The following is a 27,678-nucleotide window of genomic DNA, read 5'->3' as shown; positions in this document are numbered from 1 at the left end:
GGGTTTCTCTACTGTCTCACTCGTGCGTTCATTATATCCTCTTCTTATGCTAAGAGAGTTGTTCTTCCCATCCCCCTTCTCATTATTTGCTCCATCTTCTTATTAAACACACTTGTCTGGTTTTGTTTTTTCATCACAGCAACCTTCTTTTGCTTAATCTACTTTGCTTTACTTCTAAAAGTGAAAAATCAAATCCGTAAACCCAGAAGAACAAAAAAATATTACATTCTGTCAATTTCGTTGTTTTTCTGTGTCTCTTGATTTCATTTTCTGCCAATTTCAACTTCTTGTCGATCAATTTTACTTGAAAAAGAAAAAAAATGGCATACATACCATGTTCAACTTCATTTACAGACCGATTGTGCTTCGGCTTTCCATAGGCAAAGGAGTTTGGAGAGATAAGGTGTAAGGTACGTGTTTTGATTTTTTTTTTTTCCTTGTTTTTATTTCATTCCTCTGGCTTTTATAGTTGTTTGTGTGGATTTTGTCCGTTTTGTTTAACCCAGATTACTAGTTATGTTGAGATTCAAGTCCATCAACTCTCAAATCTGAGTCGTACACGTTGGCAATGACACACTACGATGCTTTGAGGAACGTTAATAGGAAAGTCAACCCTTTGGTCAAAGCGGCACCTCTAAAATCTTTGATCTAAAGTCTACGAACTTCAGGTACATGAACGTAAGTTTTTATAAGTTGCATATAGCATTAACAATAATATATTTAAAATTCATGACAATTAAACTATCGGATTGTCACCGTTCACAAAATGGAATGGCGATCAATTACGGTTTCTCCGATCAAGCATTTGAATCTGGAAAAACAATCCTAGAATTAGGTTCGTACTCTCTATTTTTAGTTAAGTTTTAGCTAAAAAGGTTACAAAGCTATTTTAGGAGCTCCATAAAAAATTTCTAATATAACAATAGTCTCTAATTTAGGGAGTCATAATAAATATGTACCCTTAAAAGCTTCTTTCTCACTTCCTAAATTTAGGAGCTCCTAGCAATTTTGCTATCCTATAAATATGATGGGGTTGCTATCCTATAAATGGGGAGTGTGATTGGCGTTGGAATTTTTTACAGGGAAATTATGTTGGCACTAAACTTTTGTATTTACACCCTTCAATTTTATTTAATGTAAAATAATACTTATTCTCATATATGAAATTACTATAAAGGACTTACTAGACTCTTTAACATAATCTTAATTTCATCGACACCCAAATTGAAGACCCACTAGGGTTTATATACAAAGAAACATGTCATCAAGTACAACTTTTTTAATTATATTTTTACATTTTTCTTAGCAACGGAAAAGTAAACATCTAACACTATGTTTGGAAAAGTAAACATCTAACATTATGTTTGGATGAAGAAATCTATACGAAATTTTAAAATGACTGAAATTGAAATTACAAGATTTTATTTTTAAAAATTTACGAATTTTCTTATTTGGTTAACATAAAAGAACAATGAAATTGAATAAGAATTTTTTTAATTTGAAATTCTCAATCATAGAAACTAAGAAATTACACGTAATTTACATATAATTCGAACTTGGGAATTGGAGGTTCCAAATTCCAAGTTTTTTTTTTTTTTTTTTTTTCACACGAAAAATTCTAAATTTCTATGTTTATAAATTCAAACAAGGAAATTGGTGCATGTCAATTTATAAATTCTGACTTTTATCCAAATTTCAAGTTTATTTCTCTCATCCAAACATAGTTGTGATTTAAATTTTTGTCAATGTGCACGTCCATAAACAAAAGTTGGGTGTAAACAAGATTTCTCTTTTCTAAATTCTTCTTAAGGACCTTATTTAAAGAGCCCATTTTAGATGCTACAGCAACGGACTTTACAATCTCCCCTCCCTCTTTACCCGGCTAAGAGAGTTTCATTCAGCCTCTTTTGGACTTTATGGAATTATGTTGTCTCACAACTTAAATCCATGGGCCCCAATTGGGTCCAGGCCCAATGAACTTTGAAATCCGTGACTAATTTCAAACCCAAATGAGTTCCCAATGTTTGTACTTTGTAGGATTAATCGACCTTTATTTCAATCTATTCATTTCATGAATTAACTATTTAATTGATCTTAACTATTCCAACAAAAAAAAAAAATTGATCTTGACTATCCTTGTTAATTTCTTCAATCTATTTCTCAAACGGATGTATGATCTATAATATTTTAATTAGCAAGGCATTGAGTAATACCATTTCTTCAATAGATTAGTGAATTAAAATAAACTCTAACTCTCACAAACCATGAATGATGCCAAGTAGTATGTTATTATTATCAAAATTTATTTAGTTAAATAACAATACAATACAATCCTTCTCTTACATCAATACTCTAAGTCACATTGATCTAGGTTATCATGTCGTATGCCTAAGGCGATCCAATCTATGATTCCCTCAAATGTGATTATCATTTCTCATTGTTTTTCTTTTTATTTTCTTTTTTGTCAAACATTGTTTTTCTTAAAGTACTATTTTTTGGTGCAATTAGACGAGACTACATCATTTCTCATTGTTTTTCTTTTTATTTTATTTTTTGTCAAACATTGTTGTTTTTCTTAAAGTACTATTTTTTGGTGCAATGAGATGAGACAAAATCTTGACATATTAGTTGCAACGTAATAATTGCATATGGTTGCGGCAACTTTGAGCTTTTTGTATATTAGCGTATTATATACAAAGAGAGTTGTTATTGACAATATAAAAGGCATCATGTTGCATGATGTTAAATAATATCCACTATTATTGTCACGCCTTAGATTTAGAATCGGCAGAACAATTAAATTCTCGAACTCGGTGTGCGGATAAAAAATAAAATAAAAAAGAAAAAGAAAACAAACATCTCTTAAATTACATTGCAAAATTTTCTCTATACTTTCTGTGAAAGTTGACTACATTTTCAAGACTCACCTGTCAAATATTCATAAGGGGTGAGCTTCTTGCTCAGTAGGGTAAATGTCATGCTCTGATCCCAAGATATGTTCAGGATCAACACATGATACCCAAATGTGATAAGAAAATAGACAAAACATCGAATGAGCTCCAAAGTGCACATAGGACTCCGTTTTGGTCCAACAGGAGCATTTTCATCATTTTACAAATTTGAAAAAAAATTTACGCCATAATTAAGGATGCGTCACAACAACTACGAAATACAAAATTTAAATAATGAAATTTGGGATGGGATTTCACATCCTTCCCCCTTTAAAAAAGAGTTTAGTCCCCTAAACTCAATGTACTTAAATCAAACAAATGTGGATAGTGACGGCGCATCTCGTCTTAGGCCCCCACCACATCCCGGGCTCAACTCCACCGTAGCACAATATTGTCCGCTTAGGCCCCTACCACACCCTCACGGTTTTGTTTCTAGGAACTCACACAATAATTTCCCAGTGGGTCACCCATATTGGGAATGCTCTCGTGCGCTACTCGCTTAAATTTGGAGTTCCGATGAAACCCGACGCTAGTGAGCTCCTAAGGGCGCGTTTGTTTGGCCGGATTAAGTTTCACTGGATTGGACTACTTAGTTAGGATTAGTAGTCCAGTGTTTGGTGTAAATTAGGATTGTGTTTAATGGGATTAAGCCGGACTCGTGCCGACTAAATCCTGCCCTAGGTGGGCTTAGCGAGAGCCACCAAAAACGAGGGGATTCGTAGTCCCGTTTTTGTTCTTCGCTTCACCTCGTGTTTCTGTTCTTCGATTCACCGCTTCACCTCCCTTTCTGTTCTTCACCTCAGGCTTCACCTCGTGTTGCTTGCTTTGCATTTCTCCTCCTTCCTCTTCTCCATCTCAGAGGATCTCCAAGTCTGCAATATTGGGTTTGACAGAAACGGATCCAAGAAATCCAAGCCATCATCGTCTCTCACTTCCCTAACTCCACAAACACCGACTCGTCACCGGTTAGCTCGCCAGGCATCGCTGCAGGCCGGTTTCGCCGCTCCACAAACTTGCGGCTCCGATTGAATCCACAGACTTGGAAAGCTCTCTCCAGTTTGAATCTTGCACCGAATAAAAACCTTCGAACCTTGCACCGAATAAAAACCTGAAAAATAGGGGAGGGAAGGAGAGCGTGGGACGGAGAGAAAACCTTGGAAATCGCTCTCCACCACTTCCCCGTGTTTCCCCCTTCCCCAATCTCTCGAACCTTCTCCGTCATTCCTCTCCTTGTTTCTTCTCCCCCATCTCTGCAACTCTCCTTCCCGAAGCAAACACACCACATCCACACCCACACCCCACCACGACCTCCACCAGAGTGTCTCACACCTTCTCGAAGACTCTCTTCTCCTCAGTCTCTTCCCTCTCAATCTCTCTCTCCCTTAGTCTCTCTCTCCCAACGCCTCTATCTCCAATTTCTCACACCTTTCAGATTTGTCGATTTTCAACCTCCTCCCTCTCGATCTTTCTCCCCCAGTCTCTCTCTCTATCTCGATGCCTCTGTCTCCGATCTGCACAGCTTTGCCTGTTTTCGCTCCCTCCCGAACCGGAGATTCTCCGATGGGATCTCGATCGAGAGGTTTCAGACGTGGTGGAGAGCGTGGGATGGAGATGGAGAGAACAAAGGAGATAAAAAGGGAGAAAAAGATGGAGGCTTCCAGAGAGAGGGAGAGTATTATTAGAATAAAAAAGGTAGAATTAATTAATATAATATTATTAAATATGAATTAAAAAATATAATATTATAGTTTGTTATTATCCTTCTTTTTAGTACGACACTGCACCAAACGCTTTACTAAGCTAGTCCAGCTTAGTCTAGTCTAAGCCAGTCCAGCTTAGTCCCTGCAGCTAGTACAGTCCGAGACAGTCCGGTGCAACAAACGCCCCCTAAAAGGCCTTGTGCTAGGTAGAGATAGGAATATACATATAAGGCTTACAAGATCCACTCCCTTGAGCGATGTGGGATGTTACAATCCACCCCCCTTAGGGGCCCGACGTCCTCGTCGACACACTTTCGGCCAGGGATTGGCTCTAATACCAAATTGTCACATCCCAGCCCGGGCCCCCACCACATCCTGGGCTCGACTCTACCGTAGCACGATATTGTCCGCTTTGAGCCCCTACCACACCCTCATGGTTTTGTTTCTAGGAACTCATACGAGAACTTCTTAGTGGGTCACCCATCTTGGGAATGCTCTCGTGCGCTACTTGCTTAACTTCGGAGTTCCAATGGAACCCGAAGCTAGTGAGCTCCCAAAAGGCCTCGTGCTAGGTAGAGATGGGAACATACATATAAGGCTTACATGATCCACTCCCCCAGGCGATGTGGGATGTTACATCTTATGTCTCCAAGGTGGACATAACCACCCTATGATTGTTCCACAAGATACACACCAAAGAAATAGCTTTGGTGCATAGAGCATTCTCTCTTCAATCAAGAATCTCAACGCGCTACTAGTCATAAGTGAGGTTCTCTCTAATTTGGATAGGCTCATGACAAAAGAAATGAGACGGATCACTGCGATACCTTCAAAGTGAAGATATGTGGAACACCAAATGAATGTGTGATAGATCTGGTGGCAGTGCAAGGCAATAGGCAACCTTGCCAACTTTCTCTAAGACCTCAAACAATCCCACATATCCCAGACTAAGCTTCTCGCCCGAATATGAAGTTGCCTCTCATATGAGAAACAGTGAGGAAACATACTTTACATTCTTAAATGTCACCTCACGTCAGTGAGGACTGGCATAACTCCATTGTCGACTCTGAGCTGCTAATAAACGTGCCTTCTTTGCAGTAATATGTACTAACTTTGGTCCCAATAGCCGACGCTCTCCTACCTCATCCCAATACGAAGGAGATCTGCACCTCCACCCATATAGTGCCTTGTAAGGTGCCATCTGAATACTCGCCTAGAAGCTGTTATTATACGCCAACTTAATCAATGGAAGATGTGTGTCCCAATTATCCTTCAAGTTTAGGACATGGGCTTAAAGCATATTCTTCAAAGTCTGAATAGTACACTCTGTCTAACCATCTGTTTGAGGTGAAAAGTTGTGCTGAAACCCAACTTAGTCCTCATAACTTTGTGAAGACTACTAAAAAAAAAGAGAAGTGAAACGAGGATCTCAATCAGAAATGATAGACATTGGAACCTCATGCAACTTCACAATCACATCCATGTAGAGTCTCATAAGTCACTCCAGATAATAGGTCTTTTTTGAGAAAATAATCGGACTTCGTTAATCTATTCAAATAGAATTATGCTCATCTCTAGTCCTCTGTAACCTTGTCACGATATCGATGGTGATGAGCTCTCACTCACACTCGGGAATAAGGAATGCCTGAAGTAAGCATGTAGGTCGCTAATGTTCTGCCATAACTTGTTGACAAGTCAAACAATGTATTATAAACTCTGCAATCTCTTTCTTCATGTTTCCCCACCAGAAACTCTCACCAAGATCCTAATATATCTTCGTGCCCTCGGGGTGAATAGAAAAAGTATAAGTATAAGCCTCATTCATGGCCTCCATCCATAGATCTCTGACATTCAGAACACTAAGTCTGATCTCGAAATAAAGAACACCACTATTAGACATGGAAAATTTGAAGCGAGTACCTACTCGAACTTCATCTATGATCCAAACCAATTTTGGATCCTCAATTTGAGCTGCCTCAATCTGATTGATCAACGTAGGTTACATAGTAAGGGCTACGAGTAAATGATCACCACTTTGATCAATAGTCTCAATCTCTATCCTTCTCAAATCCTCTGTTAACTTACCAACGTAAAGTAATAAAGCTACAACACTAGCTAAGTTTTTTCGGCTGAAGGTTTCAACAACTACATTTGCCTTGCCCAGATGATAGAGAATCTAACAGTCATAGTCTTTCACCAACTCTAGCCAACATCTCTGTCTCTAATTCATTTCCCGTTGAGTGAAGATGTACTTAAGGCTCTTGTGGTCGATGTAAATCTCATATGACTCCTCATAAAGATAATGTCGTTAGATCTTCAATGCATAGACCATAACAACTAACTCCAAATCATGGGGCATATAGTTAAGCTTATGAGGTTTCAGCTAGTGAGAGGAAAAGGCTACTACCTTACCATGCTGCATCAAAATGCAACCTAGTCCCTTACAGGAGGCATCAGTGTAAACTACAAATCCCCAAAACTAGAAAGAAAGGTAAGAAAATATGTAGTAACGAGTCTGCTCTTTAGCTTCTCAAAGCTGGCCTCACACTCATCATCCCAAATGAAATGAGTAGTCTTCCCCGTCAGTCTTGTCAAAGAAAATGTGAATGGTAAGAAATCGACTATCAGTCACTGTAGTTGGTTGATTTCAACCAACAACCACCTTAACCTTCGTAGGATCCACCACGATATCATGTTGCGAGATCACATGACCAAGAAAACCAACACGGTCTAGACAAAATTTACTTGCTTAACTTGGTAGACAACTGACAATCTTTCATAGCCTACAGAACAAGTCTCAAATGCTCTTCACGCTCAGTTAAACTCCGTGTGTCGATTAAAATATCATCGATGCACCAACAAAACATGATCAATAAACGGTTAAAACACCCAGTTCATCACATCTATGAACGCAGCAAGCGTATTAGTCAGACCAAACGGTAAGACCAAGAACTCATAGTGACCATAACGAGTCTAGAAAATCATCTTTAGTATGTCCTTATCTCTAATCTTCAACTAATGATAACTAGCTTGCAAATCCAACTTACTAAAGTACTGCGCACCCTTTAGCTAGTCAAACAGCTCATCAATCTTCAATAAAGAGGTACTTCTTCCACACTGTCACCATGTTAAGCTCAAGATGATCAATGCACAAATGCATGGATCCATCTTTCTTCTTCACAAAAAGAATGGGAACATCCCACGGTGAAACATTGGGTCGAATCAAACCCTTACCCAACAACTCCTGCAGCTGCTCTTTAAGATCTATAAGCACCAAAGGTGCCATATGATACGAGGCCTTAGCAATAGGCAATATCCCTGACAAAAGGTGAATAATGAACTCGATATCCCTCGCTAAAGGCAAGCCTGGTAACTTTGCTGTAAACATATCTAGAAATTCTTTAACGACTAGTATGTCATCAATCCTACTATCCTATCAATCAAAATCTATGACATAAGCTAGATAACCCTAACATCCGCGTCTCATGAGTCACCTAGCCTTGGCGGCTGATATCATCACCAGTGGTGAAATAACTCTACGAACATCAGTAAATTGAAACTCAAGTCTGCCAAGTGGTCAGAAAGTCACCACATTTTCAAAACAATCAAGATTTACACAATACATGGATAAGTAATCCATGCCAATAATGGCATCTAGATCTCACATTGGAATAACCATCAAATCAACTATCATCTTACCCTGACCCACATGAGCCTCACAAGATCGAACTATTCAAAGAAAATGGGGTACGCTACCTTCATTGTCTCAATAGTTCTACCCAAAGACTCGGCAAAAGTACTAGATATGAAAGAATGAGTAGCACCAAAGATCAAACACTGTTTTAGCTAGGGGCGAATCAATATGAATAATACATGTGACTGTGTTAGGCTTTGCCTCACCCTCCAAAGCAGATAATGCATAATCTTTGCCAACTTGCTGAAAACCTTTATGTGGCATCCCAACTCCACTGCTCTGAACTTCTACTCCCTGCTAACCTCTTCCAGGTTGTCTACCTTTTTGTTGTCCAGTCTTTTGCTGCCTCGTGCCTGAGGTGCTACGGAAGGTCTACTCTGAGCCAAAGATGCAACTGAACTAGAATCTTTACTAAACTGTAATCTCTAATTGAGGAGTCATAATCAATATGTACTAATAAAAAAAAGTAGTAGTGGAGTTCACATGAAGACAGGGTAGCTAGCATTCCTCAATTTTGTTTTGTTTATACTCAACTTTTTTTTCTAGACACCCTTCCATTTTATTTAATGAAAAATAATACTTATACTCGTATGTACAATTACTATAAAAAACTTACTAGACTCTTTAGAGGATCTCCAATGAAATCCCTAAATAAGGACAACTAATGTATATATAAAATGAGCATGAAACAAATATAGGACAAAATGAATCTCCAATGGATCAAAAAGTGAGTTCCTAAAGTATAGGGACTCACTTGATATATAATGTGTGTACTCATATATAGGAACTGTATAGGGAGACAATCTTGAGTGGAACCCACAATATTGATTGAAGCTTTAATGCTTTTAATTAATTCAAATTTTGGGATTCTACTATAAAAACTCTTTCATTGGAGGCAATATTCCTTTAAGGACACAAGTATTCCTTTTATGAGTACTCAAAGGTGGTGGTGAAAGTCCTGATGCTCTAATATAATCTTAGGGGTATAATCAAATTATGATTTTAAAGGATTTTAGAATCATGGTGTGGTCAATAGAATTTTAAAAGAATTTGAAATCATGTTATAGTCAAAATAGGATTTAACAGGATTTAAAAAAAAGGGTTTTTGAACTTTAATCCTCGAAAAAGCTTAAAATTTAATAAAAACCTGGTGTTGAATTAGATATTGATTTTAGTCCCTTAATGTGTACTTAATTTAAATTCATCTTTTATTTATATTTAATATTTAATATATATATATATATATTTTTTTTTTTAAACAAACAATATTATCTACACTAAGAGGGTGGGGGAAGGGCTAGCCTCACAATGGGCTAGCAATAATGTGGTTCATCATGTTATAGTCAAAATAGGATTTAACAGGATTTAAAAAAAGGGTTTTTGAACTTTAATCCTTGAAAAAGCTTAAAATTTAATAAAAACTTGGTGTTGAATTAGATATTGATTTTAGTCCTTTAATGTGTACTTAATTCAAATTCATCTTTTATTTATATTTAATATTTAATATATATATATATATATATATATATATTTAAACAAACAATATTATCTACACTAAGAGGGTGGGGGAAGGGCTAGCCTCACAATGGGCTAGCAATAATGTGGTTCAAATTCGCATTTGGCGAGAATCGAACGTAAGACCTTTCACTTCGCCTTTGGCAAGAATTGAACGTAAGACATTTCACTTACAAATAAAGAGGAATACTAATAGACCATAGTATTATGTGGCAGTATTTAATATATTTAAATTTGTTATTATACACATTTTAATTCATTAATTTTATTTTACTTCCTTTAATTAATATATTTTGTCACATCTCAACCGGGCTCCACCACATCCCTGGCTCTATATGGAGGTGGACATATACATATAAGGCTTAGAGGATCCACTTCCCTAGGCGATGTGCGATCTAACATATTTTACTAAATTAGTGTACCGAAATATTCGTACCTAAATATATTGTAGTGAATTAGTGACACAAAAGAAAATATGTAAAAACATTAGTGTACCGACAATTTCATATGATACTAAACTAATGTATTGAAATATATGTACCCAAATATATTATATTAAACTAGTGTACTAAAATGTCTGTACCTAAATATATTATACTAACCTAGTGTACCGAAATGTTCGTACCTAAATATATCACTGTTCTAAAAACAACAAGATAATAATCAAGCGTATAATCCACAACAAAAGAAACTCAATACTACTGAAAATTCAAAAATAACAAAACTGAGGAATTAAGCAATCATGATTGGGCAACCTCGTTGCTCTAGGGAAACGAAATTAGTTCCGGCATAATTGAAGTTGTCACTAAATGCATAATAAAATTAAGAAAACTAAGTTCAGGAAAAGCCAGAGTCCTTCTTGGTCTCCCGCACCTTTGTTCGTCGAACTTGTTGTCTTCTGAATAATGTGTTGTGCGGAAGCGTCAACCAAGTGTGAGTGAAAAATAAACCACAATAACTGACAAAAGATAAATGGAACAATACCAACAAGAACACCAAGATTTATACTGGTTCGGCAATGCCTACATCCAGTTTGGAGACGACGGAGTATTCCACTATAATCAATGAGAACATACAATAGTGTTTATCACTCAATTTCCCAAAGACCCGAATAACCCAAGCTCACACACTTACAATAGGAAGAGAAAACCAAAAATACAAAGCAAGACAATTTGAGAAAATTCTTCTCTATGCCAAATGGCTTCTTGCTATTTTTCTTTCTTCCTTGTTTCCTTGATGTTGTGTTTGAGTTATGCCTACACCTCCTTTTATAGGCCAAAGGCCTCTCATCAAGTCAAAAGAATTAGGCATAAATGCATCCATTCTTTGACCACAAATTAGGCATAAGAGCATCCATGTTTTGTTTCACACATGTAGCATGCCAATCACCAATTTTGACCACAAAAGTAGCCAACATTATTTGTTGGTTTTAGACTACTTTCTACTTTGTTTGAGCCAACAATCAACAATCTCCACCTTGGCGCAAACCCTCTAAGTAGAACTTCCAATAGTCGTCTCCCACTCCCCCATGGGGCAATCAACAAATTTTACAAATGCCAATCAAGTCTAAGCAGTGCTTAAACTTGAGCAACGAAACTGGATCAAATCGCTTGTACCATTGTCTTGGAGACTGCTTCAAGCCATACAATGATTTTTCCAATTTGCAAACCCAATTTTCCTTTCCAGCAACCTTAAAACCTTCTGGCTGAGACATATAAATCTCTTCCTCCAAATCACCATGTAAGAACGCAGTCTTGACATCAAGTTGGGCCAACTCAAGATCAAACTGCACAACCAAAGCCAACAGAATACGAATAGAAGAATGTTTTACTACAGGAGAAAATACCTCATTGTAGTCAATGCCTTCTTTCTGAGCATAGCCTTTAGCTACCAATCTGGCTTTGAATCTTACATTGTCTTTTCCCAAAGATTCCATCTTTTTGGCATACACCCATTTACAACCAATTTCTTTCTTCCCCTTTGGTAACTGAACCAGCTTCCAAGTCTTATTTTTATGAAGAGATTTCATCTCCTCATCCATAGATTTCTTCCACAACTCGTACTCTGAACTCATGACAGCTTCTTTGTAGGTGGATGGAATATCATCTTCAATAACGGGAAGTGCATATGCCACAATATCAGTAAATCGAGCAGGCTTTCGAATTTCCCTTCTCGATATTCTGGTTGCAATATAGTCTTGTTGCTGTGGAGGCTCTTGGGTAGGTGCCTCCTCTTCATCATCCTCGTCCTCATCATCATGATTAACTGTAGAACTAGTGTCTGTAACATCAGACCTTACTGGAACAACTGGAGTCTTCAGTAACTCCACCTGCTTTGAGCTACTCATGGTCTCGGTCGTTTTAGTTTCACCTTCATGCTTGTTCTGATTAACCATAGCAGCCTCATCAAAGGTCACATCTCTGCTTACAACAAATTTCTTCTCATCTGGACACCAGAGTCGGTATCCCTTCACGCCAGTGCTAAAGCCCATAAATAGAGCTTTCTTTGCTCTTGGATCCAACTTGCTTTCTCTGACATGATAGTAAGCAGGACAACCAAATATGTGTAAGAACTTGTAATCAGTACAAGGTTTACCAGACCATACCTCCATGGGCGTTTTGCCCTCATTCACAACAGCTGGCAATCGATTAATGAGATGGCTTGCATAAGTAATTGCCTCAGCCCAAAACGCCTTGCCTAATCCAGCATTAAACAACATACACCGAACTTTCTCAAGCAAAGTACGGTTCATGGGCTCCGCCACCCCATTCTGTTGCGGTGTCTCCCTAACCGTGAAGTGCCTCACAATACCCTCATCTTGACAAACTTTCAAGAAAGGATCAGACTTATATTCACCCCCATTGTCTGATCTGAGAGTCTTGATCTTTCGACCGCTTTGCGTTTCAATCATCTTTTTCCACTTCAGGAATATCTTCAAGACTTCATCTTTACGCTTCATGGTGTACACCCATATTCTTCTAGAGAAGTCATCAACAAAGGAGATAAAATAATGGCTACCTCCCCAAGATGCATTCTTGGAAGGTCCCCAAACATCAGTGTGAACATAATCAAGAATGCCTTTAGTGTGGTGAATAGCAGTGCCAAATTTTACTCTAGTTTGCTTACCCAACACACAATGCTCACAGAATTCCAATTTGCATGCCTTTGCACCTTTCAATAAGCCTTGCTTCACCAATCCTTGCAACGCTTTTTCACCAGCATGCCCAAGACGCATATGCCATAACCTCGTGGTGTCTGTGCTATCTGCGTCAGCAGCTTCGGTGACAGCTGCTTCACCAATAATTGTACTCCCTTTCAAGAAATACAAGTTATTTCGTCTTGTACCTTTCATCACCACCAGTGCCCCGTAAACAGCTTTAAGAACTCCACCCTTCATGGTGATCTTGAGACCCTTGGATTCCAATGCACCCAGTGAGATAAGATTTTTCTTCATATCCGGTACATACCGAACATCACTTAATTCTCTGACTGTTCCATCATGCATCTTCAAACAGATTTTGCCTATCCCTTGTGTTTTGCAGGCATTATCATTACCCATCAAAACAACTCCACCATCCAGCTTCTCGAAGCTAGAAAACCATTCTCGAATGGGACACATATGATAGGTGCAACCTGAATCCAAAATCCACTCCTTGGAGTGACCATCAGCAGATGAACTAGCCAAAGCAAACTCGAAATCATCATCTCCAGATTTTGCAATATTTGCTTCAGAACCCGCTTTCTCCTTCTCTTTGTTCTTCAATTTGGGGCAGTCTTTCTTCCAATGACCCTTTTGGCGACAAAAGGCACATTCATCTTTAGCAGGAAACTTCCCTCGTGACTTTGAATGAGATTTTCCCCGCTTCCCAGATTTTCTTTCCTCTGTTCGACCCCTTGCAACAAGTGCCTCGGTTTGTGAATTGTGAGTCTTTAGTTCCTTCTTTCGACACTCATGATTCACCAATGCCGCAGACACCTCATCAAGTTTCACCTCGGATTTTCCATACAACAAAGTAGTTGTCAAATGATCATAATCATCAGGCAATGAATTTAACAAACATAGTGCCTTATCCTCGTCAGGAATTTTCACATCAAGGTTTGCTAAATCAGCAAGTATTTTATTATAATCATTGAGGTGTTCATGCATAGAAATACCTGGACTATACTGAAATTGGAAGAGTCGCTTCTTCAAGAAGAGCCGATTTTCTGCGCTCTTGGTCATATACTTCTCCTCTAATTTTGTCCATAACTCCTTAGCAGAAGTTTCCTTCATATATGGGTATTTCAACGCCTTATCAAGGAATGATCGAATAGCAGCACAAGCATGAAGATTAATTCGTGTCCACTGCTTGTCATCAATATCTTCTGGTTTATCTTCCAGAACCATATCCAACTCTTGTTGATACAACACATCCATAACTTCACATTGCCACATACCAAAATTATTAGAGCCATTGAATTTATCAACCTCTAACCTTGTAGTAGCAATTTGATGTCTATTGGATGTAGATGCCGACGAAGACGATGCCGACTCCTTCCCCTTCACAGATTCATCTTTATCTCCAGCCATCTACTCGGCACTATTCACGGGACTTTAGCGCCAGCAAATTTTTCACTCCCACGAGAACGCCTAGTCGTAACACTAGGCTCTGATACCACTTGTTGTGCGGAAGCGTCAACCAAGTGTGAGTGAAAAATAAACCACAATAACTGACAAAAGATAAATGGAACAATACCAACAAGAACACCAAGATTTATACTGGTTCGGCAATGCCTACATCCAGTTTGGAGACGACGGAGTATTCCACTATAATCAATGAGAACATACAATAGTGTTTATCACTCAATTTCCCAAAGACCCGAATAACCCAAGCTCACACACTTACAATAGGAAGAGAAAACCAAAAATACAAAGCAAGACAATTTGAGAAAATTCTTCTCTATGCCAAATGGCTTCTTGCTATTTTTCTTTCTTCCTTGTTTCCTTGATGTTGTGTTTGAGTTATGCCTACACCTCCTTTTATAGGCCAAAGGCCTCTCATCAAGTCAAAAGAATTAGGCATAAATGCATCCATTCTTTGACCACAAATTAGGCATAAGAGCATCCATGTTTTGTTTCACACATGTAGCATGCCAATCACCAATTTTGACCACAAAAGTAGCCAACATTATTTGTTGGTTTTAGACTACTTTCTACTTTGTTTGAGCCAACAATCAACATAATGGCCAGTTGTCTCTTCTTCCTTCTTCTGTTTCCATTTTCTTCTCCCTAACTAATAACGGCTTAAGGTTCATTTATTGACAACATTAGAAGATAAAAAACATATAAACTCTTCTATTATATGCTCGCCACATTGTACATTAACCATATCTTGATTAATTTCTCGACTTGACAATATTTTTCTTGTGGCTTTGGTCTACTTGCTGCTGATTACCGCATTGTTGCCTTCTTTAATTATTCGCTGCTCTCCTTCTCTCTGCCTGTGATTGCCTTCCCTTTCTTTCTACTTTTCCCTTGCAAATGAACTAGCATTTGGATGCATGCTATTAGTGGATCTCTCATCTTAGGAGAGTGCCGATAAAGCACCTTGCAGGCTTGGACCATCATACAATGCCACCTTAACCTAAACTAGATAGGAAGCTATGAAGATTCTAATAACATAAAACTATGTCCGGTCCTATCCTATGGAACAAAGTATCACGTGGTGCAAACAATGCAAACCTAAACATGCATATATATAAATTAATGTAATATAAATACAATTCAAAATAGCTCTTGTAGAATAATAATACTAAATGTATTTTCTAAATACGAAATCATACCATTATAATGGAATTGTTATATAATATCTAATATTGTGATATTAGATTTTTAAAGTACAACTCCAACAATCATTACTGCCACTACTTTCACCACTACCGCAACCCTCTCCTCCAGTATCACTGCCATCTTTACCACTACCACCTCCCACTACCATTGCCGTCATTATCACTACTACCACCACTGCCACTATCTCCATGTCATCACCTCTGCCACCATGGCCAATACAACCTCTACCATCTTCGCTGTCATCAACGTCACCTATACTGCCCCTCTCTAGCATTGTTACCACAACAACCTTCTGCCACTATCGTCGGCCGTCACCACCATTCCTATACCAGCCTACCATTGCCCTTTTTCCACTCCACTATTGTCACTATCCAATGGGCGTGTCCCCATCACTAATACCACAGACCTAACCACCATTGCTTCCATCACAACTCTTGCCATAACCATCATCTCCAGCAACACTACCATTATTTTATACATTACAAAGATATTACTATCAAACACAAAATTATTAGCTTTTGACATTATCTATGTATCTGAATACTAGATATGTTTTTAATATTTTCCTTTTGAAAAAAAATTCATTATTAATTTAAACTAACATATACATTATCTGATGATAAAAATGTAAAATTGTATTTGTCTTTTGAGTACCCAATACGACTTGCTTATGTGGTCCACTAAGTTTAAGACGCCTACTATTATAAGAATTAACACACAACCAAACGGATCAGGATCCTCTCCTGATCTTTGTATGGGGATCCTCATGACCAACAAGTGTGGGCCGTTGGATGAAAATCCAACGGCTACAAATAGGGGGTCCCTTTAAAGTTATAATAATTATAGCCGTTGGATTTTCATCCAACGGCCCACACTTGTTGGTCATGAGGATCCCCATACAAAGATCAGGAAACGATCCTGATGCCAACCAAACACCTTTTAAACACACAACCAAACACCTCCTTTCTTTCTCCCTGCAACTTTTTCACCATTTTCCCTCCACCTTCCTTCGTCTAGGACCAATCACCATGGCTGCCATTTATCATACTTGTAAATAAGAAAAAATGATCGGACTTAGTCAATCTGTTCAAATAGAATCATGCCCTTCTTTAGTCCTCAGTAACACTGTCACGAAATCGATGGTAATGAGATCCCACTCACACTCGGGAATAAGGAATGCCTGACATAAGCATGCAGGTCGTTGATGCTTTGCCTTACTTGTTGACAAGTCAAGCAATGTGCTACAAACTCTGCAATCTCTTTCTTCATGTTTCCCCACCAGAAACTCCCACCAACATCCTGATATATCTTCGTGCCCTCGGGGTGAATAGAAAAAGTAAAAGTATGAGCCTCCTTCATGGCCTCCATCCATAGATCTTTGACATTTAGAACACTAAGTTGGTATAGAAATGCGGTTGTTCACATCAGATATTACTTATAAGGTGACATAGAAATGTGGTATAAAACCATGGTATGAATAACATTACTCTTATTTAAATCATCCTAGTCCACCTAGGCTCCCACCTAGTCTTTGCCTAGCCACCTACGCGCTAGAACCTAGCCCGCCACCCAACTAGCGCCTATGTCTTTTAGAACCTTGAGATATATTGTAATCAATTAGTGGCACATAAGAAAATATGTAAAAACATAAGTATACTGAAAAATCTCTAAGAAAATATCTCTTATATAAGATACTTACCATAATTTATGAACATCATAAAATTATAAAAAAAAAAAAAAAAGAAAGACATTCAATACATATGCTGGCATTAAACAGAGTTTAGGGACTAAAATCAATTTTTAATCTTGTATAAGACATTTTTCTAAGTTTCATCTTATTTAAGGATTAAAATCTAGTTTTTTTATTTAAAAAAATAGTGATATTCACACACCACTTATATAATAACACATAATGTGCCACCGTTACAAAGAACAAATGATTTCAAAGAGTGGTGAGATACTTATGTTAAAAAATTAATAACTAAAATAATAAAATTTTCTACCGCTTATATAATAACACATGATGTGCCACCATATTGCAGGCACAATATAAAATTTCTTCCCGTTTAGGTCTTGGCCAATGAACCTTGAAGTCCATGACTAATTTCAAATCCAAATTATTTCTCAGAGTAATTGACTTTTAATTCAATCTCTTCATAATTAACTATTTAATTGATATTTTTTAAATAAGGGGGTCAGAAACCCCCACAAAAATAAGAAACAACATTTGAATTGACAAAACAAGACTTGAGGATCCCTAAGCAATCCTCTATCAACACCATCTCAATCCACATAGATGATCATGAAAAGCACAAACCTCCAAGTCGGCATTGTAGCTCAAGTTAGCTAAACGATCAGCAAAAGAATTCTTCTCCCTGAAAATATAAACCAACTGATAACTCTCCAGCTGACTCCTCATATTTCTGCAGCTGCTCACAATTGTATGGAGAAGATGAAAATCATTTGCCATATTTTGCTTAATCAAGTTGACACACCCACACAATTCATCTCAATAATAAGTCTATATACACGTTTGTTAAAGCTTAAGTCCAAAATACAAACGCCAAATCTCTACCTCCATAACTTGTCCCTGCTCCAAATTAGCAGAAAATCTCCATAACCTATCACCACAACGATCTCTAAGAACTCCACCATCCCCAATTTCCCTAAAAGTAAAGGAATAGAGATGAAACAGATAGAAACAAATTGTAAAAGAGATGAGTGAGTTACTCGAGCATTCAATTTCATCGTAACCAATCCAACTTATTTCTGGTAGTAAATTATTAGTGAATAATAATCCAAATTGACGATCTAGTTCCTTTAAATCATATTGTATCTATGGCATCTAGATTACTAATTGTATCCCTGGCATCTAGATTACTAAATATACTCTTATGCGCTAAGAATTTATGACATGTAAGATTAAACACAAAAAGAAAAAATTCATTAACGATTTGGACACTAATTAAGAGACCGCATGAAATTTACTGTGTAACCTCTAATATCAAGGACTTCATGACTTTAATTGCAAGAAGCTTGAAATGGCACACACTTAAATTTGCATTAGATAAACTTGACTAAACCAAGTTTGTAGCCAATCAACAAGATAATAATCAAGCGTATAATCCACAACAAAAGAAACTCAATACTAAATTCATTTATTGACAACGGCTTAAAGTTGTCTCCTGAATAATGACCAATTGTCTCTTCTTTTCCCTCTTCTGTTTCCCTTTTCTTCTCCCCAACTGACAACGGCTTAAAGTTCATTTATTGACAACATTAGAAGATAAAAAACAGAAAACCTCTTCAATGATATGCTCGCCACTTTGTACATTAATCATATCTTGATTAATTTCTCGATTTGACAATGTCTTCTCTTGTGGCTTTGATCTGCTTGCTGCTGATTACCGCAATGTTGCCTTCTTTAATTATTCGCTGCTCTCCTTCTCTCTGCCTGTGATTGCCTCCCCTTTTTTTCTACTTTTCCCATGCAAATGAACTATCATTTGGATGCATGCCGTCTCTAGCTAAATGTATTTTCAAACAATGCAAACCTAAACATACATATATATAACTTAATGTAATATAAAATCAATTCAAAATAGCTCTTGTAGAATAATAATACTAAATGTATTTTCTAAATACGAAATCTTACCATTATAATAGAATTGCTATATAATATCTAATATTGTGTTATTTGATTTTTAAAGTACAACTCCAACAATCATTACCACCACTACTCTCACCACTACCACAACTCTCTCCTCCAGTATCGCTGCCATCTTTACCACTACCACCTCCCACTACCATTGCCGTCATTATCACTACTACCATCACCGCCACTATATATCTCCATGTCGTCACCTTTGCCACCATGGCCAACACAACCTCTACCATCTTCGCCATCATCACTGTCACCAGCTGTTAATCAACGTCGCCTATGCCACCCCTCTCTAGCATTGTTACCACAACCACTTTCTACCGCTATCGCCGGCCGTCACCACAATTCCTACTACCAGTCTACCATTGCCCTTTTTCCACTCCACTATTGTCACTATCTAGTGGGCGTGTCCCCATCACTAATACCAGCAACCTAACCACCATTGCTTCCAACCCAACTCTTGCCATAATCACCATCTCCAGCAACACCACCATTATTTTATACATTACAAAGATATTACTATCAAACACAAAATTATTAGCTTTTGACATTATCTATGTATCTGAATACTAGATACGTTTTTAATATTTTCCTTTTAAAAAAAAAAATTCATTATTAAATTAAACCAGCATATACATTATCTAATGATAAAAATACAAAATTGTATTTGTCTTTTGAGTCCCCAATTCGACTTGCTTATGTGGTCCACTAAGTTTAAGACACCTGCTATTATAAGAATTAACACACAACCAAACACCTCCTTTCTTCCTCTCTGCAACTTTTTCTCCATTTTTCCTCCACCTTCCTTCGTCTAGGACCCAATCACCATGGCTGCCATTTATCATACTTGCAAATAAAATAAAATAAAATCAATTCTCTTAAAGATGAACAAAATCAGACACTTGGCAGCCTCCTTGCTCTGCTCGACCTTTCAGAGCGAGGTTGTCTCTGTTCCTGACCTTGCGTTGCTCGAGCTCATGACTGCCTGGATTTCGCAGTTGATGGCCTCAGATTTCTTTCGTAAACTAGAGCTCGTCAAGTGCCTCTAGAACTCGTCATGTGCCTCTAGAACTCGTCGAGCCTTGGCAGAGTTTAACGAGCCTTGGTGGTCTTCAACGAGCAAATCGTTCTACATTTCGATCTCTGCCTCATGCACCGGCCTTAAGTGTGCTGATACGGTGTTTGTTAAAATGTCTCAGTGAAATTCAAAGCAGATTATATATGTTTTTCCTAGTTTTCAAGATTTGAAAACAGTTGCCTGAATTCCGTACCAAGCAAGTTTTTTTGGTATAATAATTGTATGTGAAAACTTGTTCATGGTCCCGACTTCTCCTTTGCAAGTGTGGTATAACCTTCTTTTTGCTTTTACCATGCAGATTTCTCCAAAAGAAAAAGAAAACCAAAAGATTTGCATACTGCTCTGTTTTTCTTCAAGCCTAGTCTCGATCACGAGCTAAGGTATGACCTATTGTTTCATTTTTTTAATTTCATCTGCTTTAAAAATAGAGGATTCCTTTCTCGTGTCTTGACATTTTTTTTATTTTTTTTATTTTGGATTCGTATATATTCTACAGATCGGAGAAGCAGACGAATTGATAAGCTGAAGGTGCCATGGCGATGGAGATACTCACTGCAATTATTCCTACAATAATTGACTACACAATTAGACCACTTGGACGGCAAGTGAGTTATGTCATTTTCTGCAAAAGCAACCTTAAAGATCTAAGAAGTACATTGAAGAATTTTGATGCTGTCAAAGTTAGGATGAAGCATGCAGTTGAGGAAGTCGAAAGAAAAGTTCATCAAAAAGTGGAAACTGATGTCCTGAACTGGCAGACAGAAGCGGATGAGATCACTCGAGAGGCAGAAACACTCTTGCATGATGAAGGCCGTGCAAAGACGAAGTGTCTCATTGTATGTCCTAATCTGATATCCTATCATCAACGTAGCAGGAAGGCAACAAAACTGATGAAAAAGATTGAAGAACATGAAAATAAAAAAAAAGAGTTTTCGAGTGTTTCTTACGAAGCTCCCGTAGAAGACGTATCTGCCATAGCCTCCGACGAGTACATGGCCTTTGAATCAAGGATTTCTAAGGTGAAGGTTATCATTACAGAACTGAAAAAACCTGATATCAACAGGATTGGGGTGTACGGATTATGGGGCGTTGGGAAGACAACACTTGCCAAAGAGGTTTACAGAGAAGCTGTGAAACAGAAGTTATTTGATGATGTGGTTATAATACTAAATGTCAAAGAAAAAAAAGACAACGAAAAAATTCAAAAAGAAATTGCCAAAAAGTTGAGGATGGACGTTGATGAATCTGAGGATATGGCAACAAGGGCGAATCTCCTACGAGCCAGGATAAAAGATGGGAAGACTCTTGTCATTTTAGATGATGTTTTGGAAAGAATTGACTTTGAGGATATGGGACTCGTCGGTGTGCCGAACTGTAATTTATTGTTGACTTCTAGAGAAAGAAAAGTTTTATTCAATGATATGCGTATGCAAAACAATTTTGAACTTGGATTTTTAACAGAAAAAGAAAGTTGGAATTTGTTTGAGAAGATGGCAGGTGATGTTAAAGACAACCGTATACTGAAGGAAGCAACCCAGCTAGCAAAGAAATGTGGTGGTTTGCCGGTTTTGGTTGTTGCAGTTGCAAGTGCTTTAAGGGATAGTAGTTTGGACGAATGGAAAGTTGCGTTGGGAAGTTTCGAAAGATTTGACGAGAAAGAGTTGAATGAAAAAGCATTCTTGGCTCTAAAGTGGAGTTACGAACGATTGGAGGAAGAGCTTAAGCAATTGTTCTTGCTTTGTGGAATTTGCAGCAATTTTCTCAGTGACTTGTTGAAGTATAGTATGGGTTTGGGTTTGATAAAAAATGTTGAGACAGTGGAAGAGGCACGGACTTCATTGAATGGAATGGTTAAAAAATTAAAAAATTCTTGCCTATTGCAGGACAGCTATGACGATAGAACTGTTAGAATGCATGAACTTGTACGATATGTTGCTGTCCGGATTGCAACTGATGATCAAAATGCCTTTTCAAAAGCATATGGAGATGAGGTGAAACGATGGCCAACTGTGGATTTCCTTAAAAAAAGCACAAGGATTTCCTTAAGACAATGCAAGATCCCCAATAAGTTTCCTGAAGTACCTTGGGAATGCCCAGAATTAAATTTGTTGATCTTGTCCGATAATAGTATGGGCGACTCCCAGGAAATCCCAAGCAATTTTTTTGAAGGGATGAAAAAACTCAAAGTGTTGGATGTCAGTGGAATTCGTATTCCGTCGCTACCTCCGTCTCTTCTATCCCTAAAGCATCTCCAGACATTGTGTTTAGATCGGTGCGAGTTGGTAGACATAACTCTTGTTGGACAGCTAACAAACTTGAAAATTCTTAGCCTCCTAGAGTCCAAGATTAAAGAGTTGCCCAAAGAAATAGGGCAATTGACTCGGCTACAATTATTGGATTTGACCGGTTGCTCTGAACTTGTTCTGATCTCACCTGGTGTTATATCAAGCTTGACAAAACTAGAAGACTTGAGGATGGGTATAAAAAGCTTCAAGCGATGGGAGGGTGAAGGTCCTACTAGCGGAGGCAGTAATGCTACTATTTCGGAGCTGAAGCACTTGGCTGAACTAACTGCATTAGACATACATGTTCCAGATGCTAACCTTCTTCCAGCCAACTTGTTCTCCGATAAGTTACAAAGATACACCATACTCATCGGTGATTGTTGGGAGTATCCTAACACGTACGGAACCTCCTCTAACATGCTAAAACTCAAGCTTACAGGGAGAAATCAATTCGACCAAGGTATAAGGTTGTTGGTAAAGAAATGTGAGCAATTGTACTTGGATGGGATGGAGATTGTGAATATTATTTCTTATCTATTTAACAGTGAAGCTGTTAATCAACTGAAGCATTTCCATGTCCAAAACAACGACGAAGTTAAATATGTCATTGACTCCGTCAATTGGAGTTATTCACATAATGCCTTCTCCTGCCTGGAATCTCTAGCTCTTGAAGACCTTGTGAGTTTGGAAAGTGTATGTTATGGGCAACTCATAGGCGAATCTTTCCGAAAGTTAAAATCTTTGAGACTTCGGAATCTACCGAAGCTTATTGGTTTCTCTTCCGAAGGCAAGCAATTAACGATTGCTACAGAAGCCGACGAAATCGTCAAGGAGGATGAAGTTGGTGGACCATCGAGACTGTTCAATAATGGGGAGGTACTTTCTCTGTTATTTTTATAGCAAAATAGTTGCATGATTCTTTTTCACTATACTTTTCTTCTTCGAATTTCGACCATATAATTCCTTCGTGTTTTAAATTAGAAAAATATTTAAATGGTATGTTAAATATGGTTTCTTTCGTGTTTTAATTTTCAAATGTTTTCCTTAGACAAAACCATTTATTTTCCCATGTTGTATGTCATTTCATGTCCATTCACTCAACCAAACCTAATGGTGTTAACTCCAAATAAAATAATAAAATAAAAAATCAGAGCGTAGCCCAGCGTACTGTGTACCTCTCCCATTTCCCTTCCATCCCAACGCCATCAATCACCGCCCCCTCCCTCGTGGACCACCACCTCTCCCAAGCACAGCAGCAGCATCTCCCTTGATGACGTCATAGAGATCGCGAAGGTTATGAGGAACAGATCCATGGCCGAAGGAGCTCGCGGGAACGGTCATCGGCAAGGACCCCAAGGATTTGCAATAGGAGATCGTTGTGGTGACATCGAGATCCCTCTCGATCAACAAGGGTGTAAATTCAACGAATTTTGCACCTAAAAGAAATTTCAGGGGAAACACTCATATTCACAAATCTGACAGCCCAAAAGGGATTTATTCTTTGCAGGAGCAGTTAAATTGAGGGGCGAGGCTTTTGGGTTTGATTTATGGATTTAAAGTGTGGAGATGCAATTGATATTGCTGCTGTTGTGTTTGGGGAAGTGAGAGGAAGAGAGAGGAGGATGAGCGGCTTCTTTTTTCTTACTTTTGTTCTTATTTTTATTTAATTTTCTTGGGAGTTGAGAGGGTTATGATAGGGTTACGCTTGTTGGGGGTGTCAAGTAACGGGACATGCTATAGAAAGACAACACCTATTTTAGATGTAGAAAATTTGAACTTATTCTTAATAATCAGAACAATCCATCATTTGTCATCACAATTTCATTGTATCAATTTAAGTAAAATAGTTTGAATTTGGAATTAAATTGACTCAATTTTGGCCTTATATAGTTTTATTACTCCAATTTGTTTTTGCTAATTAATGAAAGTAGAAAGTAAGTGGCCTTTTATTGTAGTGGTAGAAATGAATTGAGCTCTTACATATCAATGTGAGTTCAAACCTCATTGGCTGTAAAAAAAAATTTTGACCCAAAAAAATATATCTTTTGACCAATTTTTTTTTATAATGAAAATAGAAACGCTTACAGCTGTCTAGTAGCCTAGTAGCTTATTTAATATATGACCTTTACTTTATATCTACACATGTGGAACATGTACCGCTACAACAATGTAAATAGTAATTTTCTAAAATAAACATGAATTTTGTTCTATACTGTGCAGGTTTCGATGCTAACGACCTTGACTGTGCATGGATGTGATAGTCTAAGATTCTTGTTTTCGAGTTCCATGGCTAAATGTCTCAGACAACTCAAACATCTCAAGATATCTAAATGTCAAGCACTACAAATGGTATATGAGACATATCATCTACCAACTCAGTTGAATAGTTTTGAGTGCTCAAATCTAAGCTCAATTGAGATAGACTCATGTGATGGTTTGGAAAATGTCTTTCCCGCCTCAGTGGCCAAAGATCTTAAGCAGCTAAGCAAGTTGAAGGTTAAGAATTGTGGTTTAATGGAGGTTGTTGTGAAGGAAGAAGGACCACAAACAACATACGAGTTCGGGTTCCCTAAGGTAACATTTATGGAACTTGATAATCTGCCCCAACTTCGGAGTTTCTATTCAGGATTTCATGTTTGTAATTGGCCATCACTCAACACATTAAAGTTCACGAAATGTGGTGGTGTGGAGATTTTTGCTGCTGAATTTTCAACATATCGAGACAAGTCTGTGTTGGGCCACTCAAGATCAACGGAACAACCTTTCTTTTTAATTGAGAAGGTAACCATATTTGTACACAACTCTTGATATTCGAAATTTTATGTGATTTTTACATACTAGTTAAACATACACCATCAAGTAAATACAGTTATTATGTTTTTAATATTAAAGTTATTATGTGGTGTCCAGTTTTTTCAAAATATTTTAAAGCATGCTCTTACCGTTGATTATATTTCAGGATAAGTCATTCCTCAACTTGGAATACTTGGTTTTGGACGAGAACACAGAGATTTTGTATGGTCCACTCCCGGCAGAGTTGTTGAGAAAACTAAAAGGAATTGGTTTTGCTACTTCACATCCCAAGTCGGATGATTTCTTTGAGAATTTACAGAATATTGAACGGCTCCGTGTGCTCTCTGCTCCTTGGAAAGAATTAATTGTCCACGACCACCAAGGAAGTAGTAGCGGGGAAATACATGAAGTTAAGACCCTCCCACGTGTAAAGAGTTTGTGGCTGTGCAATATGCCGGAGCTGATACATCTAGGAAAGGAGAACTCCCAACCAGGGGGCCCTGTTTTTCCAAACTTGGAATTTCTATGCCTAAAAAAATGTGGCAGATTAGAGAATCTAGCTTCAGCTTTGATATCCTTTCGGAATCTAACCACTTTGACCATATTGGATTGTCACGGACTGCAATACTTAATACCTTATTCTGTGGCTAAGAATCTGCAGCACCTCAAGAAGTTGGTAGTTAAATCCTGTGAAAGAATGGTAGAAATAGTGGCAAGCAACGAAAATGATTCAGAAAATGAGATTACTTTCAATTGCTTGAAAGATTTGCAACTTTCTGGTCTACCAAGTCTGCAAGGATTTTGCAAGGGAAATTGCATTTTCAAAGTCCCATCCTTACCCACTTTGATTGTCGAGGACTGCCGGCTGATCAAGTTAAAGATTTCTCCTGATGGGTTACTCCAAAGTGATGATGCACTAATTAAGCATGATTGTGATCAAACGGTAAGTTCTTCATTCACTAATTAAGCATCTATTAATTTCACTCTCCAATTTTTCATCTTTTTCTGAACCTTGAACCGTTAAAATTAAAAGTCTGATTTATTCATCTTATTCATAGTTCTTCAGTCAGATTTCTTATTGAACAGTTTGCGTGTTTATTTGTAATCGTCAACTAAATATATATTTTTACAGGACCAGCTGATGATTGCAGATACAAATTTAGATGTTACAATTGTAACACCCTCTACCAAAGAAGAATCCTCATTTTTTGGAGGGCATGTTAAGTTTTTCCGGGTGTGTGTGATTGCTTGTTTGTGTGTTGTATTCTTCTTTCTTTGGTTTTTCCTTTTAAAGGAAGAAATATCATCCTCGGGAGCAGACTGGAAGGCTCTCTGATCTATTGGACCACACAACACATTCCCCAGAAATCACATTGGTATGACCAAATTTTTTGGATAGAGACAACTATGCTACTTGATGTCGTGCTATGACTGTTAGTCGTAGTTCCAAGAACAAGATGGGCACTGCTCTTATTGTCAGTGACCGCCATATTGGATTTAAGCTGGCAAAGCTTCCTCCTCAAGGAAGAAGCCTTGGTTATGTGATTTCTGTGGGCTAGAGGCCAGTTCTAGCCTTGGTTATATGATTGCTTGGACCTTTTTGGCTTCGGCGTTACTGTGGTGGTTGAATCAGGGGCATTGGAGATCCTGAAGATGCAGGCTATGTTGCCTTTAGCGTTATTGTGGTTGCTACTTTCAGTATACTTCTTTCTAATTTCTCTTGTTGCTGTGACTATTCTCTGTTCACCCCTCAACGGTCTGTGCCCAGCTTCGTATCCGAGGCCGATCTCATCTTGTTTGATATAAGCCTGCAAGCTACGGCATCAACTGAAAGGGTATCCCAGAAACTTGTGTGATTTGGGTAGGCACTGATACATATTCCAAGTCATGTTATGCTTGTGTTGATTTGTTAGTGTTTCGTGGTAAAAGTGTGATTTGTATTTGGAGCTTTATTCACTACATTTTCGGTATTTGTTGTTTGGGAAATAATGCTAGTGTGATTTCTGTAAACATTGAAGCATTTGAAGTGGTGCTTGTATGCACTTGTCTACCGAAACTGCTTTGTACTAGAGAGTGCTTATTCTTTACTAAAATCGGATCAATAGAATCGCATCTTTTAACTGGATGTGCGTACGTGTGCATATTTTTCTTTTTCGTTCGGAAAGAAAGCT

At 37.9% G+C, this 27,678-nt stretch overlaps 1 protein-coding gene across 2 annotated transcripts; it reads left to right on the top strand.

Annotated features, from left to right (window-relative positions):
* LOC125475633 (disease resistance protein At4g27190-like) lies at positions 1 to 27,632 on the top strand. Of its 2 annotated transcripts, none has more exons than XM_048580608.1 (7): positions 1 to 410; positions 515 to 668; positions 20,728 to 20,809; positions 20,926 to 23,590; positions 24,935 to 25,495; positions 25,674 to 26,450; positions 26,640 to 27,632. In XM_048580608.1, the coding sequence occupies exons 4-7, from the start codon at positions 20,963 to 20,965 to the stop codon at positions 26,841 to 26,843; spliced, it is 4,170 nt and encodes a 1,389-aa protein (XP_048436565.1). In that variant the 5' UTR covers positions 1 to 410; positions 515 to 668; positions 20,728 to 20,809; positions 20,926 to 20,962; the 3' UTR covers positions 26,844 to 27,632. The 2 variants fall into 2 exon arrangements, with proteins under 2 accessions (XP_048436565.1, XP_048436566.1); XM_048580609.1 differs by having other exon boundaries at positions 515 to 678.
* The last annotated feature ends 46 nt before the right edge of the window (positions 27,633 to 27,678 follow it).

This window comes from the organism of the source record quoted next, unplaced genomic scaffold, assembly GCF_019419815.1.
Source record: "Pyrus x bretschneideri cultivar Hongxiangsu unplaced genomic scaffold, Pyrus_bretschneideri_v1 Contig151, whole genome shotgun sequence".
Classification (NCBI taxonomy): domain Eukaryota; kingdom Viridiplantae; phylum Streptophyta; class Magnoliopsida; order Rosales; family Rosaceae; genus Pyrus; species Pyrus x bretschneideri.
This window is presented reverse-complemented; position numbering and strand designations above follow the sequence as displayed.